Source organism: Platalea leucorodia (assembly GCF_965183815.1).
Source record: "Platalea leucorodia genome assembly, chromosome: 8".
NCBI lineage: Eukaryota > Metazoa > Chordata > Aves > Pelecaniformes > Threskiornithidae > Platalea > Platalea leucorodia.
Window position 1 is genome coordinate 45571217 of NC_138830.1, and position 17432 is coordinate 45588648.

The following is a 17432-nucleotide window of genomic DNA, read 5'->3' on the forward strand; positions in this document are numbered from 1 at the left end:
CATAGAATTGACTATTCAGGAACAATTATTTCCTAAACAAAGAGAAACAGCAACTGTGCTAACAACTCATTTTGCCACTATATATTCTAGCTAACTGCTTACTACTTAGTAATGATGAGAAAAGATAATGCATGTAGATAAATGTCTGTGGCTTCTACTATATTGTTTTAAAGAGAATTAGAGACCTAAATTAAAGAGACTACTCCCTGTTTGCATGAAACCGTGTAAATATTTCCTATGGAAACCTGAAACCACATGAAACTCGGGTAGTTTCACTTTGAAAGAAACCAGTTCTGCGTATACAAACAAACACAAATACTGGATTAGAGAATATGCCACTAGACTTGCAGAAGTCTTATCTGTTAAAGGCAAGAGTTTCTCAAGACTGTGTTGTGATTTATTTTCAGGATTTCAAGAAACTGGTGATACTTGCTTACAAAAGTTGTGGATTGATGGAATCTATCTTCAGAACAAAATGCAGTGGTTTTTGTTCGGGTTTGTGGTGGTTTGGGGGTTTTTTGGGTTTTTTTGTTTTGGTTTTTTTTCCAATTTATAATATATTGTGCTTGTAATGAACCTGAGTATTCAGGTAAAATGTAAGCTTGGGAAACCAATTTAATCAAAACCAACATATGAGTTTCTCATAGATAACACTGTGGAAAGCCACAAAATTAAAATCCAAATTTTGAACACTTGGGTCTTACCGGTGAGTACTTATTGGTTCTTACGTGGTCTTTGTGTAAAATATATTCAGTAAAAGTTTCTCTCCCGATACAAGACTCCCCAAACAGGTGCAGAGACACCTGAAAGCGTAGAAGGATAAAGCTCTTTTAGTAAAGGCTTGAATACAGACTTCTGCACCGATTCCTGTGCACATTCTTTTTCAATAGCTCGTAAAGCACCGTGGTTAAACAAATTTTGCCCTGTATCTGCTAAAGACCGTAATTCAATTCAATCCACACCTCCCTCGGTCCTACCGATTCAGAGTGGAGTTCGCTTTACACCTTGATTGGGGTAAAACCTTTTTCGCGGAATTTTTGGTGCCCTTTCCTGGCCCTCGGTCCTGAGGTGCTTTGCGGCGGGGCTGACGGGGCGCGTGAGGCGTTCCGGGGCAGCCGATCGGACGGCCATCGGTTATCAAGTGCTTGACGTGTTCTAGCGTTATTCCTTTTTAAAGACATCAAACAACGTTTCGGACCATTAATTTCGAGCAGCAGACGGCAGCGTTTTCCACGTTTCCTCACAAGAGTTCTCCGGCCCAAAAGGCTGCCTGGAGTCACTGAGAACGCCGGGCTTCGTAACCTCTTAACCCGCTCCGGTCACCGCCGTGCCCGCCCCGCTCTACCGTAGCTCCCCGCAGGGAACTCCCTCCCCGACGGGGACGGAGCGCTGGGCCGGGCCGGGCCGCCCCGGACCGGGGATCGCGGGCGGTCCCTGAGGGGAGGGCCCCGCTCCGCCTCCCTCACGTGACGCAGCTGTGTCCCGCGCGAGCCACCGTCGCGGCAAGATGGCGGCGGCGGAGTCCAGCGACAGCGAGGAGGAGGACCTGGTGAGCTACGGGACCGCGCTGCAGCCCCTGCAGGAGGGTAAGGCACCCCCAGGGAGCTCGCTTGCTCCTCCTCGGTACCTCCGTCGTGCCTTGCGGAGGGCGCTGGGGAGCAGCGCGGGCCGGGAGGCAGCGCGGCGTGAGGCGCCGGGGTGTCCCGGAGGGCCCGCCCCGTTCGGCTGGGCCCGGTGCGGGGCTGCTGTCCGCCTCCTTACGGCCTTCGCTCCGGGAAAGCTGTGCCGTGTGGGCCCGGCGCAGACCTGCCTCCCCCGCCTGCTGCCGCGGGGCCTAGGGGTGCCTCGGCAGCCGCGCTGGCCTGCGAGAGGGCTGCTGGCGCCGGCCCGCGGCGAGGGGCCGCGGGGTGAAGCGGCCTGGGAACGGAGGGCAGGCTTCCCGCGGCGGGCGTGTGAAAGGGGCCTCTCGGCGCTACGCCGGCTTTCTGGCGTGCCCCAGGGTTTGTGCCGGCACTGCTCTGGTTGGAGCTGGGGGCCTGTCTTTATTTCTGTCCTTTCCCCAAGCCTCACAAAAAAGTAGAGTTCATATATAACATCTCAAGTATGCAGTTACACTAACGTGAACATCTTACACTTAGATTCGTGAGACAGACTCAGCATCGTCCAAGGACTTCTGTACAGCTGTGACTCCTGGTTCTGTGCCACCTAATTCATAGAAATATTGTTTTAAAAGTGCAAATATTTATGTCAAAGTCGATAGCTTTTGTGTTTTGTTTCAGTTTTGGACAATTCTGATGTGGTGTTATTTTTCAAGACAATTACTTAAGTGATGAAATCCTGTCAGGGGTCTTGCATACTGAAAAACTAAAAGTGTCCTTCCACAGGAAAAAAAATGTTCTCAGAACTCATCACAGTGTAGGACTTCTATTTGAACACTTAATGCTTTTACTTTAGCGGTGTGCATCAACAGTGTATACAAATATTTAAAGTAGGGTGGGAATAAATGTAAACTGCTGATGCTTTCCACTTCAGGGTGGCTACTATTTGATCCAGTTCTTAATTGCAAGGAGGAAATGGCGTCTGGAGCAAGTGGAGAGTCCATTCTTTATGCAACGTTGTGACTTAAGTTTCTGATTTATCTGATTGTAGGTGAACGAATTAAAAAGCCAGTCCCTCTTCAAGAACAGACTGTTAAAGATGCAAAGGGACGATATCAGCGTTTCCATGGAGCATTTACTGGTGGTTTCTCTGCTGGTTACTTTAACACTGTTGGCACAAAGGAAGGTTAGATATTTTTCTGTCTTCTGGGAAGGGGTAATTGATTACCATAATTTAATGTTAGTGAAAACAAATTAACTGTCATCAAGCATTTTTTTTCTGCTATTCATTATGCTGCAAATACTTGAAACGGTATTGTTGAAGTTATTTCCCCTTGAGTTTTTGGACTGCAGTTTTATAGATGTTCCCTTGATGTATCCTTAAGGTGTGAGGTTGAAATGTTTGCATTGTTTTCAAATACTATGTTGCAGTTTACAGTACCTTACATAGATATTTACTTCCTTTAAAGGATGGACTCCTTCAGCTTTCGTATCATCACGGCAGAAGAGAGCAGATAGAACCATTCTTGGACCAGAAGACTTCATGGATGAAGAGGTAAATTTAGAAAGGAATACAAATCTTTTGGAAGTAGTTGCCATGGCAGCAGGTTTTCAGGCAAAGAAATCTTCTAAAGAACTTAAATAGTGAAAATGGAAGTAACTTTAAAATTACTTCTTGTGTACAGTGTTATACTGCTAGGTCCTGTAGGATGTTTCATAGGTTCACTTAGGAAGCTTCTGTAATCTGAATATTTAAAAAACCCCAGAACTCAACCGTTTCACTTTCTCTATTAGAAAATACAAATACTTTTGAAGCTATTTAATATATGACATTCAAGTTACTCAAAAAGCAACTGTATAAATGGCTTGAAAAAATTAGCCAATATGAGGGTCCTATCCTGTTTTCTTTCCTTTACCATTACAGTAAGTAAGCATTTGAGGGAAACATATTTTTAATCTAAATTTTTCCATTTTGTCTATGTTTTCCAGGATCTTAGTGAATTTGGGATAGCACCAAAAGATATTACAACCACGGATGATTTTGCATCCAAAGCTAAAGACAGAATAAAAGAGAAAGCTAGACAGATCGCAGGAGTAGTTGCTGCCATTCCAGGAACCACCACATTTGATGATTTAATAGGACCATCAAAGTAAGTAAATTTAAATAACAGTTAACCAAACAATTCCTTTCACTTAGAAGTATTGTATTGGTTAGAAAAGTAATGTATGACCACAGTAATCCGTGAAAGAGACTGGAAGATCTGCAGTGTGACGCTTTCTAGGTGGCCTGGATTTTTGTTTCATATGTGCAGGCTTGTATCAGGTAAACATTTACAAACTGGGATGTAGTGTATATGCAAATGTTGATACATTCAGATTTGATTTTAAAGTGGGGTATAAAAACATAATTTCAAATGGTATATATGTAATTATTTCCTCAATAAATATTAAAAATGTGGTTTGGGGTGTTTTTTTCCCCTTTGTTTTCTCCTTAGAATAACAGTTGGGGTTGAACTGTTACGAAAGATGGGCTGGAAAGAAGGACAAGGAATTGGACCGCGAGTCAAAAGAAAGCCACGCAGGCAGAAACCTGGTAAGTTCAGTGAAGTTCCTGAGCTCATTAATAGAAAGTTAGCATTCATACACTGATTAGAAAGTTCATTTTAAAACCTTGTTTTATTTGGTCTGTTTCTTTGATCTTAGAGAAATTTAATAAGGAATTGTAGTTGAATATGATACTATTATGTCTCTTACAGACCCTGCAGTGAAAGTATATGGTTGTGCGTTACCACCTGGACTGTCTGAGGGTTCTGAGGTATTGAACAGGCAAAAGTTGTTTGTTGAGTTTGTAAGAATGTGTGCTAACATATATTAAAAAAAACCCAAAACTTCTTTGATGTCTTTGAAGAGCATTTTAACATGCAGTTCCAAGTTTTGTTAGAAGTATTCCTAAATACCTATTATGCTTATTGTGAAGAAAGGTTTTAATGTAACTGAATTTATTCTTTTGCTGCTTAAGGAGGTGTAGTTCATACATATTTTCATACATAATTTAGGAAATGCAAACTTCCCTAGTCTGATGTTAAGTAAATGTTGTAAAAGCTCAACAACATACAAAACTTTTAGTCATATTTGCTGTTATATACTTTTATTTTGTACGAGGATGAAGAGGATGAATACCAGCCAGAGAATGTGACATTTGCGCCGAAAGATGTAATGCCTGTAGATTTGACTCCAAAAGAGAATGTCCATGGACTTGGCTATAAGGGTTTAGACCCCTCACAAGCTTTGTTTGGTGTATCTGGAAGAGGACACCTGAATCTTTTCACGGATGGTTCTGAAGACACAAGCAATTTACTTGGTGATTTGAGACACAGTAAAGGAAGAAAACTAGGTATTACAGGTCAGGTAGGGACATTTTTTAATGCATTTTATTATTAGTGCAGTAAAATCTAAATAAATTTTGTTTTTTCTTCTGTGGAAGGCACCTAGTCATTGTAGGGTTATTGTAAGAAATCTTTAGTGTGGTTTGAGAACAGGATTTTTTTTGGTTTTTTTTACTTAATATGAAGATGTGGCCAAATCCTTAGAACTCTTAAATGCCTTCATTCATCGATACTGTTAAAGAGAACTATAAAATACCTCACTCTGAGTAGCTGGGAGGAGAAAATTTTTGTGTAACTTTGGTTAGAGAAGGTTGATATCCAATATGGTTTTAGTTTACATTTTTTTGTCAATTTTACTTTCAGTAATGTTGAATCTGTTAGCTAGAGAGGTTTTGCTTCCCTCCATGGTATTTGTAGTTCTTATGTAGAAGCTCTGTGAATTTATGTTTCTGGGAATTATGCTTGTTTAATTTTCAGACCAACTTAAATTTTTTTTTTCTTTTGAGAACTTAACCTGCTCTTAGTCAGAATGCAAATGTTACCTTGTGGAATTAGGCTGCTGTCCTCATCCTGTACAGACCAAACTCACTGTCCCTCCCTGCCAAGGGAATGGAATATGCTTGCTTTTGTGTTCAGTGAGGTTTGGGGTTTTTTTCCCCACTAGTTGGTAGCACTCTTTTTTTGTGAAGCTGTACATTTTTCCCAGTACATATATGTATACTGGACATTTTATATAATATAGATGGATAGATATACATGTAGATGTGTTCTGACATGTGACTTAAAAATATTATTTTTACACTTTTCCATTCTCATTATTTAAAATATATCTTAGGCTTTTGGCGTAGGAGCTTTAGAGGAAGAAGACGATGATATTTATGCAACTGAAACACTGTCAAAATATGATACAGTTCTAAAAGATGAGGAACCTGGAGATGGCTTGTATGGCTGGACAGCGCCTAAGCAGTATAAATCAAAAAAAAGTAAGAACTGCAGTTCTATCTAAAGAGCTAGCATAACTTGTATTTGGGGAAAAAATATGACATAAGTGTAGTCTCTGTTTTCCGAATATTTTAATTTTCAGTGGACTTGTATCTTCTAGCCCTGTTATCCAAAATTTCATCTAGTCTTCCTTCTATATTGAAGTGTCCAAATGTGGAAATAATTTCCAAAGTCCTCCACTAATCCCAATGCAGATTAAACCCCCAAATTATATTTTTAAAAGGACAATATGTGCTGCTTTTCCACTGAAGGAAACAAATGATTGTGAATCATGGTTACAAAATATGACCCAATACTTGCAAAGAGGATTTTTTTTTAGATATATTTGTGTATTTTCAAATAACATTTGTAAATTGTATCTTGATACCACTTTATTTTTGGTGCAACTTTTAAGTGCATGAAATACTGTAGTGATTTGTAGAGTACCTATTGACGTTAGTTGTACACAATTAATGGCACTCACGATGTTAGCTATGCACAGTAGTGGTACTGTTGCCTCACTATTAGCCATGTTGGTCTTGCAGCAATCTCTCTGATAGTAGTTTTTTAGCTGTATAATACTAATCGAGATTCAGAACCCTGAATTTTTAAGTAAAAGGCAGTGGAGACAAAGAACTACAATAATGCTCCATAAAATGTATTGAAAAATGGAAAATATTTAGAAAAAATGCTTTTTGCTTAACATACATGTTTTAAATATTGACCAACTCTATGGTTATTTTGTAGGGTCTGAAAGAGAAGTTAGATATATAGGCAAAATCTTGGATGGTTTTTCCTTGGCATCAAAATCATCAACTCCGAGCAAGGTAAGCAGATACTGATATTTTTGTATTAAGAGTAACATCAGCAAATTGACATGTGAGCTCTATGGACTTTACTGTTGCTCAGTGGTTTTTATGTTCTTAGAAATAAAAGTTCTGGTCAGCAATAAAGATTGCTGAATGAGCAAAATTATAGTGTTGGAGGCTATTCAATACAAACCTAAAATTTGTCAGACTGCTGGATGAATTTAAACTTTGCCTACGTACTGGCTTTGAACAAATGCCTTCTGCACTATCTACTGTTATTTGGCATAAAGTTAGAGGAATGGTTTTATTTAAGTTTGAAATTAAAAAAATGTACATCTTTTGCTTCTAGATCTTTCAGATGTAGCATTCAGTTTTCTGTAAAAATCAGGCCCCGTGCTTCATCCACTTCACTATTTTGGTGACAAGTTAATTTGTTAGCCCTATTCTCAAGTTTGCATCATTTATGCCGTATATATATTTGCATAAATTAGAATGACAAACAGAATTGTGTGACATGGTCCTCTTTCTCAAGAAGAAAACAGAAGAACATTTGCGTGGTATATAAAATTGCATCATATAGGAGGCACGGGGATAACCTTTGAAGTAACAAGTTGAATGAACCACGTTGGGGGAAAAGGACTTTGAAAGATATTAAAATACAGTAAGCACAGTACTCCTCAATAGTTCAATTAATTGATTAAATCATGCGACTTCTGTTTTAAAAAAAATTAATTATTAAGCAATACCAAGAGCATTTTCTCAAATAAAAGCAATGCATATTAAGACTCTTGTTAATTTTGCTGTGGCTTGATGTGCACGTTCTCCTATTTTTCATAATCGTTACATATTAACGATGTAACATTTTGTACCCGAAGTTTGTATTACGATGCCGCTTACTGACTGGGTCTAAAAGAATCGGAAGCTTGTAATATCTGTTTCTACTGCTAAGATGTAATTGAGGAATTTTTAGATTGAGGTGACTTTTTCTGAAACACATTTGTAAGTGTTAAATACAAAGTTGTATCTCTCTCTTAGTGGATTTTTGTTTTGTCGTCCTCCTGCCAAGATTTATCCACCACCTGACCTGCCACGAAATTACAGACCAGTCCATTACTTCCGACCTGTGATAGCAGCTGGGAATGAAAACTACCGTTTACAGAAGGCATTAGAGGAATCGACTGGAAAACTTGAGAGTGATACGACACAACAAAGCAGGCATGCTTTGAATGCGTCTCAGAGGAGGGAACGACTAGGAGAGACTGGTCTAAAAGGTATTGATATATGTGACCGCACCTTTGCTGGTGTTTCAGGTTCCCTGTTTGTTTATATAACAGTAAAAAATTGGTCCAGCCTTGAACACTATTTTCTAATACAAAAATATTAAATCTAGTTGGATTAGCTAGAATACCTTGTCATTGTTCAGTTTCATCTCGGCAGGTGAATTGTTGACATATCTGCCTGTATTTTCATTTACTTAAATCTTTCAAAGACGAAAAGTATGTGTGGGATTGTGCTTTGTTGTGTTGTTTGGTTTTTTTTCTTTGTCTTGTGGCCTTCTTATGAATTCAGAATATAGTAGGCTGTGAGTTTTTTTTTTTTCCCCTGTAAAGTGAGGTTTCACTGAAATACATGCAAATTCCCTAAAAAGGTAATTTGTAAATGTGGTTAGCATTTGTATCTGCAATAGTGAAGTTTACAAAGTAATATGTAAATATGTGGTAAATAGCATAAAAGATGCAATAGTGGCCAATTTTTAATCTGCTATCTGTGCCGCTATACTGTTTATTGATGCTTCAGAGCATTTTCTCTGAATGTATATGCATAGTGGTAGGCTTTTTTTCTCCACTAAAGTGCAGGAATAGTTGAGGTAATTTTTTATTTCTATTTGTCTCTTACTGCTTTTTTTTTTTTTTTTTTTTTAGGTCCAGCTCCTTCTGTTTTGGAATATCTGTCTGAGAAAGATAGAGAAAGACTCAAAGAAGTGAAACAAGCATCTGAACAACAAATGAAAGCAAGAACGTTGCCTCAGCAGTCACGAAATAGCAGGTTCCAGCCAGCCTCCCCAGATGATGCTTCTCACAAATGGCAAATGTTGTTGGGGGGGCAGTTAGCAAATGCTGGTTCTAGTGACTTCAAACCATTTGCAAGAAATCCAGAAAAACAAAAAAGATATGAAAGTTTTGTGAAAAGTCTTAAACAAGGAGAAAAAGGTAACTGAAGAGATTAATCATGACATTTTAATTTTTCTTTGAAAAAATATTTCTTGATCCCCCCCCCCCCCCCCCCCCCTTTTTTTCCCCTTTTTCGTCCTGTTGCATTTTACGTTTGCTATGAGTTCTCTTCCTGAATTCCACAGCATTTCTCCCTCTACTTCTTTTTAGGGCCAATGTTAAAGAAATTTTTACTGATATTTAATTGTGTTCACTTTAGGAAAACTGCTTGGTAATTTACATGTCAGCAAGACTTGATTTTAGGCATTACAATTCATACTTTCATGCTGGAGCAGAAGTGAAGTTCTCAAGGATGTTCTACTTAATTGCCTGTATTTCTAGGTTTCCCTTCTTTCATTGGCCGAAGTAGACTTCAGCTTTGGCCAGTACCATAAACTATGCATGGAACAAGCATTTTCATTTAGTTTGTTTCTCTTTTGAGGAGTAAAACTGACAGTCCCTATAAAGGCAGAAAGATTATCAGGTCACAGTAGAATGGCAATTTTTTGCCTTTTCCCACACACGACAGGAAAAATCAAAAGAAAACCCATAGCCTGCACTTCCAGAGGAGATAAGGACCCTAAAATGAGGAAGTAGTTCACACTTGTCTTGATAAAGCTTGTATTACGTGTCCTTTGGATACTCAAACTGCCACTGTCACTTATGTTCGTCTCAGAAAAATTTGTGGCTGTAAGATCATAGCATACATGCAGAGCTCTTACTCAAAACAAACAAACAAAAACCCCCAACCCCTTCATCTGCTCTTTTCATGCTGTTTCAGTCTCCTTCCATTTTGTTTAGGTTTTTGCTATTAAATGATACTGTGGTATATCTTACATTAAACCAGGTACTTACGATGCCTTGTGGTGAGTTCCCCAGTATTGTGATTTTTCTGTAAGGCATAAAAAGCTGAAATCTGATTTAGGGAGATCAGCAGCAGCAGGTGAATCTAGATTGTCTTAAAATAAAACAACAAAAATGTTGGTTTGTATTTTCAAAACAAAGGGGCTTTGGGGGAAGAAGAAAAAGGGCAGCAGCAAAGTTTTGCAGAGGAAAGGGTATAGTGTCAGGTAGAAAATCTTGTTTTGTTATTACAGTATTTCTTTAAATAATCCTTTTCACTATATGAAAAAAGATTTCCTGGTCAGTAGCCTCTTCTGGTTACCGCATTGGCACAGACTACTTGAGCTTTGAACCCACAATTCCTCCATTCAGGACTGGGTTTTAGCCTGTGTAAAATTGAATATCCTCTTATGACTGTAAGTGATTCCTTAGTCATAATGATGAACATGCAGAAATATTTAAATAACTTGAATGATTAAGATCCTGTTTGTAAGAGTGTCTTTGCTTGGCTGGTGTTATTTCCTATTCTTTCTGGGAGCAAATGTGAACCTGTTGCTTTAAACATAGTCTGTATTTTTTGCAAAAACCTGTGTCCAAATTCTGTATTTATCAGTGGGCACTTTATATACCAGAAAGCCCCTTGAAGTTACCAAAGCCTGGCCAGGCTTACTCATTGGTTAACTTTTTTGTTCTGTGTTTTAGTTATTTGAGAAAGCTTTGGCTTATACGTTTTTGTTTTAAACACCTATTAAATGCATTAAGTATTTTGAACGTTCCTTAGAGGGCAATGAGTAAGGAGTCAGCATTACAAGTAAAATTATTTAAAATACCTATCTTGCATTTAGCAAATGCCGTCATTCTTGCTATCTTGAAAAACTACCTCAGCTTATCAAGGAATAACACAGTTGAGATTAATACTATGCTTAAGCTAAATACTCATTAAATACTTGCAAGGATGTTTGCTTACTATCTTATTTTTTGTTTGAAAAGCATCAGAGCTAAGAAAGATGTAATCTCTGCTAAGCATTTCTCTCCTTATCTTATAGTAGATACATTGGAACATTATTTAGACCCAAGTATGACAGAATGGGAACGAGGAAGAGAACAAGAGGAGTTCTTCCGTGCAGCAATGTTCTACAAATCCTCAAATTCAACACTGTCATCCAGGTTTACCCGGGCTAAATATGAAGATGATGTTGACAAAGTTGAAGTTCCTCGCGACCAAGAGGTGCATGCTGTTTACAGTCTTTTAATACCTTGGAGCTGCAGTTGCTGCCTTAACCCTGACTTCCAAAATTCTTTTTCTTTAAAACTCTTTTGTAGGTATAACGTCAGTGTTTTGTTGCCCTTCTGTTTAGCAAACTTTTGAAAAAACACTCACTGCATAGGAAGCAGTGACTTCTTAAACTACACTTAAGTATTTATGTTTCTGTCCTGTTCTTAAGTTTTACAACAGTAATAGTCAATTCCGTAAGTTGTTACTTATTTAGCAGCTATAAATGTTTGACTTTTTCAGAATGATATTGATGATAAGGAAACTGCTGTGAAGATGAAGATGTTTGGCAAACTCACAAGAGACAAGTTTGAATGGCATCCTGAAAAGCTGTTGTGTAGAAGATTTAATGTTCCTGATCCATATCCTGAGTAAGAAGATTGATACTGATATTTTTAACACTTTTTGAAAATTCTGAGTTTTTCATATGCTTGTGGAAAATCTGGCTTGATGTTTTCTTTTTATGTCGTAATAGATGTAATATAGAACTGCCCAATGTTTTTATTTGCCTCATTAAACATGGTGACCTCTGACAAAATAGTATGCATTTTAAGGACTACTGTAGGTGTTTCAGCTTGTTGTAGATAATTTGAGGCCTTTTCTGTGTTGAAAACAATAATCAACATTTTTATTTCCCTCTAGTTCTTCCATTGTTGGGTTACCAAAAGTGAAACGAGACAAGTACTCTGTGTTTAATTTCTTAACCCTGCCTGAGCCCACCACGTCTGTAACTCAAGCAACAAATGAAAAAATCCAACAGAATAACAGTCTCAATAGTAAGTTTGTTGTTACTTTATTCATTTAGCTATTAATAAGATAATAGTATAGAAAAAGCATATCTTTGTCATGGAGAACTTATCCACCTGATGTTTTTTTTAATTAAAAAACCCCAAACAAAGAAATTGAAAATAAATTCAGTGACATAAAAACTGAAGTCAGTGACATTACGCTAATTTCTTCTAACTAGAAGACGTTTATAGGTCAGACATTCATTAGAAAGATTCAAAAAATGTCAAACTACTGAAGAAGCAGAGTAATTTAAAATCGAATAGGCCATGAAACGCAGGATAATTTGGCATGCAACTGATTTAATGTTTGGGACGTTTCTAGAATCAAAGAAACCTTCAAGATGGGATGTGTCAGATAAAGAGAAGGAGAAAAAAGATTCTATCAGTGAATTCATTAGTCTTGCTAGATCAAAAGCTGATGTTCAGCAGCAGCCACCAGTGCCAGCAGCAGACGAATGTGGAACTGGGCCGAGTGAAACTCTTACCACTGAGGTGAGTTTACAACCGTGTTTGAACTTAAAGGGGAATAGCTGTAAACCTTCACAACCCTGAAAGAAGGTTGGGTAATGTATGAATTGATTTAATACAGGTCAGTTTGCAGAAGAGCCAACTCGGGATAAGCAAAGACGTGAGACTGTACTTTGAAGAATTTTGAGCTTATAAGACTGAGATGTAAAACATTTACAGCATACAAGGACAGCAAGTATGACTGTACTTGAAGTAGCAGCTTAAGAGAAGATAAAATGTAGCTCAGCAGCCTGGGAGTTAAAATCAGTCCCTTACACCCACTTTGCTCGCAGGCGCAGAATGTATTTTTTTCTGCTTTGGATGGAGGAGGGTGCATACTTTGGGGAGAAAGGTGATGTTTTCCTTTTGCTAAAATTTAGTAGTGTATAATTGAAGTTTGAATTAATGAATTAGAATTTATAATATATGGGAACCTATTCTCAATTGTCTGTGTAGCACAAATTGCGCTACCCTTTACAGAACATTGACTTAGTTTAGCAGTGTTCCAGAGTGTTACTATTTTGGACTAGCAGTTCCTAAGATTGTATATTTCACAGCTATTGTGATTTGAGTGTTTTGTAAATACATGTCAGCATATTTGAAGTTATTACTTTTTCAGAGAGAGACTGTTAGTTTCTTTAGTGTTTAAATACAGTTTGTTATGATGCTGTTTTGCAGGTACCTAATGAAGATAAGGATCAGGAAGAAGAAAGCAGACCATCCATGGACTTATTTAAGGCCATCTTTGTGAGTTCCTCAGATGAAAAATCATCTTCCTCTGAAGAAGAGAGTGATGAAGAACAGCAACCAACTACTTCGGTAATAGATTCAGAAACCACCAAGCAAGATGATCTACCAGACAGCTCTTCATCTAATGTACAAGGTAGTACTTCATGGATGTTCATTTTTATAAATGCCTTGTAAAAGCTTCATTTATGAATCAGATACTCCAGGACTGCTAGGACAGTGCTATGCTCTTGTGCAGATCATCCGGCATTGGAGGAGCTAGGCATGTAGAAACTGAATAATACAGCACTGAATAAGGCCTTGCATGTTATAGTGTTTTTTACGTTGCCATGTGTCTTGGGTAGATTTTACAAGCAAACTGCCCTATGGAATATGCTTGTTTAACGGTGAGGGGGAACAAAACCTCTAATGTTAGAGCATACTTCACTGAGAAATACAGGGAAACTTTTATACTGATGATACATTGTAGGATAGATTGATAAATTATGACTGTCTTGTGGTGGATATTTGACAACTTCAGAAATAAATAACTTGCATTTCATTGATGATTAAAATCACTCTCTAAATACTGACATTCCAATAAAATATAATGTCGAAATAATTTTTCTAAGACGTCAAAAAGTTGCATTTTATTTGTATTCTAGTTATACAAGTTGCAAGAATACTTCCACAAGAGAGGGAGAAGACCAATCTTTTTCTTCACATTCTAGTAAAATTTAATAAGTGAGCTTTAAAAAGTTCCCATATTTTCAGGATGACATTAAATTAACAAAATGTACAATATACTTAGCTTACAATGGAAATACTTTGTCCACTTACTGTCACAGTTGGTTCTGTTAACATCTAACTTTTAGTGTTCATTAACTTCATACATCTTGTGGAGTCTTTTATTCATTCTAAGTAATGGAAAAGTAGTATTGTGTTACAAACACATGCACTGGTACTAATTTAATTAGTAATTGTATAGTGTAAAAGGTCAATTTTGATTAAAAAGGAAAGAAAAAAAAAAAACAACAGTATGTTGACATGTTTCAGAATGTCAGCTATCCAGTCAGCCAAAGCAGTCCACAGAGATACAGGATGCTGATCAATTTGCTTTCTTAGAGGTTTTTAGAAAGCCTCCTTTAACTTTCTTCAGCACTTCTTGGAAAAAGTGTTACTTTATTTTCCTTTCAAATAAAGAAGTTTTGTTTTTTCATAGAGAATGTGGCTGCTACAACTGATCCTGGCGTTTCTTTGTTGCCTACTTCAAAGCAGGAACTGGATGCAACAGAGGAGTTTGGACCAAAGCTGCCTCCAGCTTTTTCTTCTGGTAGGTTCTGTAGACTTCTAGTGTGTAAATTCTGCACATTGAAGTTGTGTGTAAGATACATGATATTTCTCTTTAAAAAACACCTGTGAATAGGCACTTTACCTATTAAGGCCTGTGTTACGTTAAACTGGCATCAGCAAATGCTTTGTTACCACGCTATGATCCGCTAGCAGGAACCTCCTTGCCTGTGTACCAGTTTTGCTGTAGCTCTGTAGAAGCAATGATAAAAAATTGTAGTGAAAATATAGGACCAGCCTTGCAATTTCTTTTAATAACAGATTGCAAAGGCATTTAATTACAGTAGTAAGGCTGGAGTTAGGAGTTTTAGACATTTCATTTCCATTTCAAAGCTTAGGTTTGGTTTTTTTATTTTTTTTAACTATCCTATTAGATTAAAAGTAACATAGGATTTAATAATAAAATTGCCCTTTTTTGGTCTTGTTTTTGTTTTTGCATTTGCTTTGCGCTTTTAGGGCCTACTTGGCAACAAGAAGCAGTGGTGCCAGCGAGTTTTCCTGGGCCTAGTAGGAAAGAAAAACATAAAAAGCACAGAGAGAAACACAAGACTAAGAAAGAACACAAACACAAAAAGGAAAAGGTATTTATTTTAAATAAACAGTTTATTGATTCCTTGATCTGCCAGTCAAATTTTTTTATTATTTATGATAGATTGTAGAAAATAGATATACTGGGACTAGAACTTAAGCAGCTGAGTTTCTCGGGTGTTTTGAAACCTGAAGTTCAGAACAGAAAACTGTCCAACTAGGGTGCTGCTGTTTCCATATATACAATGTGACTACTGATACAGTATTGTGGGTAGTTTAATGTTGTATGCTGAAGATGTTAGGCATATTCTGAGAACTGCGTATAATTCATGGCTTCTATACAGATAGTAATGATATTTCTATTTTAGGGCGGGGTGAGTGTTTAGGATGAAATGTGTGATTTTGGTACATATTTTTTAGCTCAGCCTGAGTAGTGGAAAAGAGTCATTGTTAAGTGTTCGGTTTCAGTTAAGCTTGGAGTCTACACTGAAATCAACTTTTTGCTGTTGTTGCCTTTCAGAAAGACCCAAGTCTTTCACAACAAAATAAAGAATTATTTCTCTTCTTTTTACAGAAAAAGAAACACAAGAAACAGAAAAACAAAGGAAAACACAAGAGTAAAAAATCGGAAAAAGACAGCAGCTCAGACACTGCAGATAGCAGTGACAGCCGTAGTGATACAGATACCACAGGCTTGTCACCCAAAGAACTTCTAAGAAGGTAAACAGAAAGTTCACTTAAACACTTGCAAATTCTGCAGTGGATAACTAAAACCTCAATTTATGAGTTGTCATTCTAGTGAACCTATTTGCAGCAAATATGTAGCCAGTCTCTCTATGACTATAAAATACTGCTCACTTTTTTTTTTTTTAATAAAGTGAGGAAAGATTACAAATATTAGGTATCCTAGGCTAGAGGGTAATTAATTTTAGGGTAGAAGCCTCTTCAGGTAAAGGGCACTAAATACACAACTGCTGGTTAATGGAGGTTATAGTTAAAGATGACTGATATTTTTGGAAGGTATTTTGAATGGGAATTAAAAATTGAAAAAGTGCAGGTGGTGATTCATTATGTCTGTTACTTTGTCTACTTCTCTTTACTTGGAGACACTGAAAGCAACATTGTCTACTTCAGAATGTTTTGAGTCTGCTTTGGTTTGTTGATAACTAGCAAAAGATCTGATTCAAATAGATCCATTGTGTGGCACTGATGCTTAAGATAATTCTGTGCTGGAGCAGGGAGCAGTGAAGCAAGCGGAACAATGCTTGAGTCATGTACATGTCTGCTAAATTTAGACTGTGCTGGTACATTTTTATAAACTAAAGACTTCGACATCGTGCCAACAGAAATGTGAAAATAAAAAAAGAACAATTTGCTATTTCATTTTGCTCACACACTTGAAGTAAAGTACAAACAAAAGTAACTGTCTGTAGTTCAGATCATAGTCAACTTTAAGTGCATCCCATATGGAGCAGTCACTGTGTTGGCTTCTGGTTAGTGTCTCTTATTAGCTAAAGGAGAGTTCTCAACACATTTGTTGAAATACCACATCCAGCTGACCTAGTGCCAAAACGATTTGGGTCTAGAGGTTTAGTGGAACGGACATGTACCAGTGGAAAGGCTGCCATTCCAAAGGACTCTGCCTTCCATTCCTTTGGAACTGAGCTTCAGTTATGTATTGGTGTTTTCTTATTAAAAACCCAAACAACTACTCCTTTGATTTCTAAATAGCTAAAATAGGGGTTTATGCATTTTGCACAGAATAGTGAGACTTCTTTGTACAAGCAGTTACTTTGGAAGTCTTCACATTTGCGTGGCTCTCTTTACATCACTGAGAAAATGTTTTTATCTTGCATAACTCAGATCTGTCTCTTAAACTGATGTTTAAGAAACTGCTCAAGTAATTAAATATTCTTAATGTTGCATGTTTCTATTCAGTCTGACCTCTTTTTCTTTCTTCCTTTTAGATTAAAACAACTTCAGTATTGAAGAGGTAGCTTGCTTTCTTCGGTGCTGTGTGACTTTTGATCTCAAATTTTTGATCTCCTCCATGATGGTAGATCAATCATGTATACTTTGAAGCATTGTAGATACTGTATTCATATTGAATTTGTTCGAAAGTAAATGTGCAGATGTTTATTTTGTGATGCTTCATATGTTCAAAATGTATGGATTATGGAATGTTGAAAAGACTCCTTTCTGGGCAGCATAATCTAAAATACTGCAGGCTCTGTTTTAATTAACATGAAACAAGATATTTTAATAAACTTAAGTATTAAAAATCATTTTTGTGTGGTAAGTCATTGCCTAGGACCCTTAAAATGCTGGAGAGTAAATTTCGGTCTGAATTAAGTTAGCAAGTTAAAAACTAAAGCAATGTAAAATTTGTATTGGGTGCAGGTATTTTTAATGAGTCTAATGCAGAATTTCACA

The 17432-nt window shown here is 37.3% G+C and overlaps 1 protein-coding gene across 3 annotated transcripts; it reads left to right on the forward strand.

Moving 5' to 3' along the window:
- The first annotated feature begins 1487 nt into the window (after nucleotides 1-1487).
- GPATCH1 (G-patch domain containing 1) lies at nucleotides 1488-17249 on the forward strand. Of its 3 annotated transcripts, none has more exons than XM_082320293.1 (20): nucleotides 1488-1586; nucleotides 2650-2784; nucleotides 3068-3153; nucleotides 3588-3748; nucleotides 4094-4191; nucleotides 4355-4413; nucleotides 4761-5006; nucleotides 5820-5967; nucleotides 6713-6792; nucleotides 7841-8045; nucleotides 8697-8984; nucleotides 10874-11055; nucleotides 11344-11471; nucleotides 11743-11876; nucleotides 12211-12380; nucleotides 13074-13278; nucleotides 14344-14454; nucleotides 14928-15052; nucleotides 15574-15719; nucleotides 16967-17249. In XM_082320293.1, exons 1-20 carry the CDS (start codon nucleotides 1508-1510, stop codon nucleotides 16986-16988), a joined length of 2808 nt encoding a protein of 935 aa, XP_082176419.1. In that variant the 5' UTR covers nucleotides 1488-1507; the 3' UTR covers nucleotides 16989-17249. The 3 variants fall into 3 exon arrangements, with proteins under 3 accessions (XP_082176419.1, XP_082176418.1, XP_082176420.1); XM_082320292.1 differs by having other exon boundaries at nucleotides 4355-4412; nucleotides 4754-5006; XM_082320294.1 differs by lacking the exons at nucleotides 13074-13278; nucleotides 14344-14454; nucleotides 14928-15052; nucleotides 15574-15719; nucleotides 16967-17249 and adding an exon at nucleotides 12478-12740 and having other exon boundaries at nucleotides 4355-4412; nucleotides 4754-5006.
- The last annotated feature ends 183 nt before the right edge of the window (nucleotides 17250-17432 follow it).

Bases quoted from the DNA above. Each gene is read 5' to 3' on its own strand.
- GPATCH1 (XM_082320292.1), top strand. From the start codon at position 1,508: ATGGCGGCGGCGGAGTCCAGCGACAGCGAGGAGGAGGACCTGGTGAGC. The intron at 5,007-5,819 runs GTAGGGACATTT...AATATATCTTAG, and splicing joins AACTAGGTATTACAGGTCAG to GCTTTTGGCGTAGGAGCTTT. The intron at 12,381-13,073 runs GTGAGTTTACAA...GCTGTTTTGCAG, and splicing joins GTGAAACTCTTACCACTGAG to GTACCTAATGAAGATAAGGA.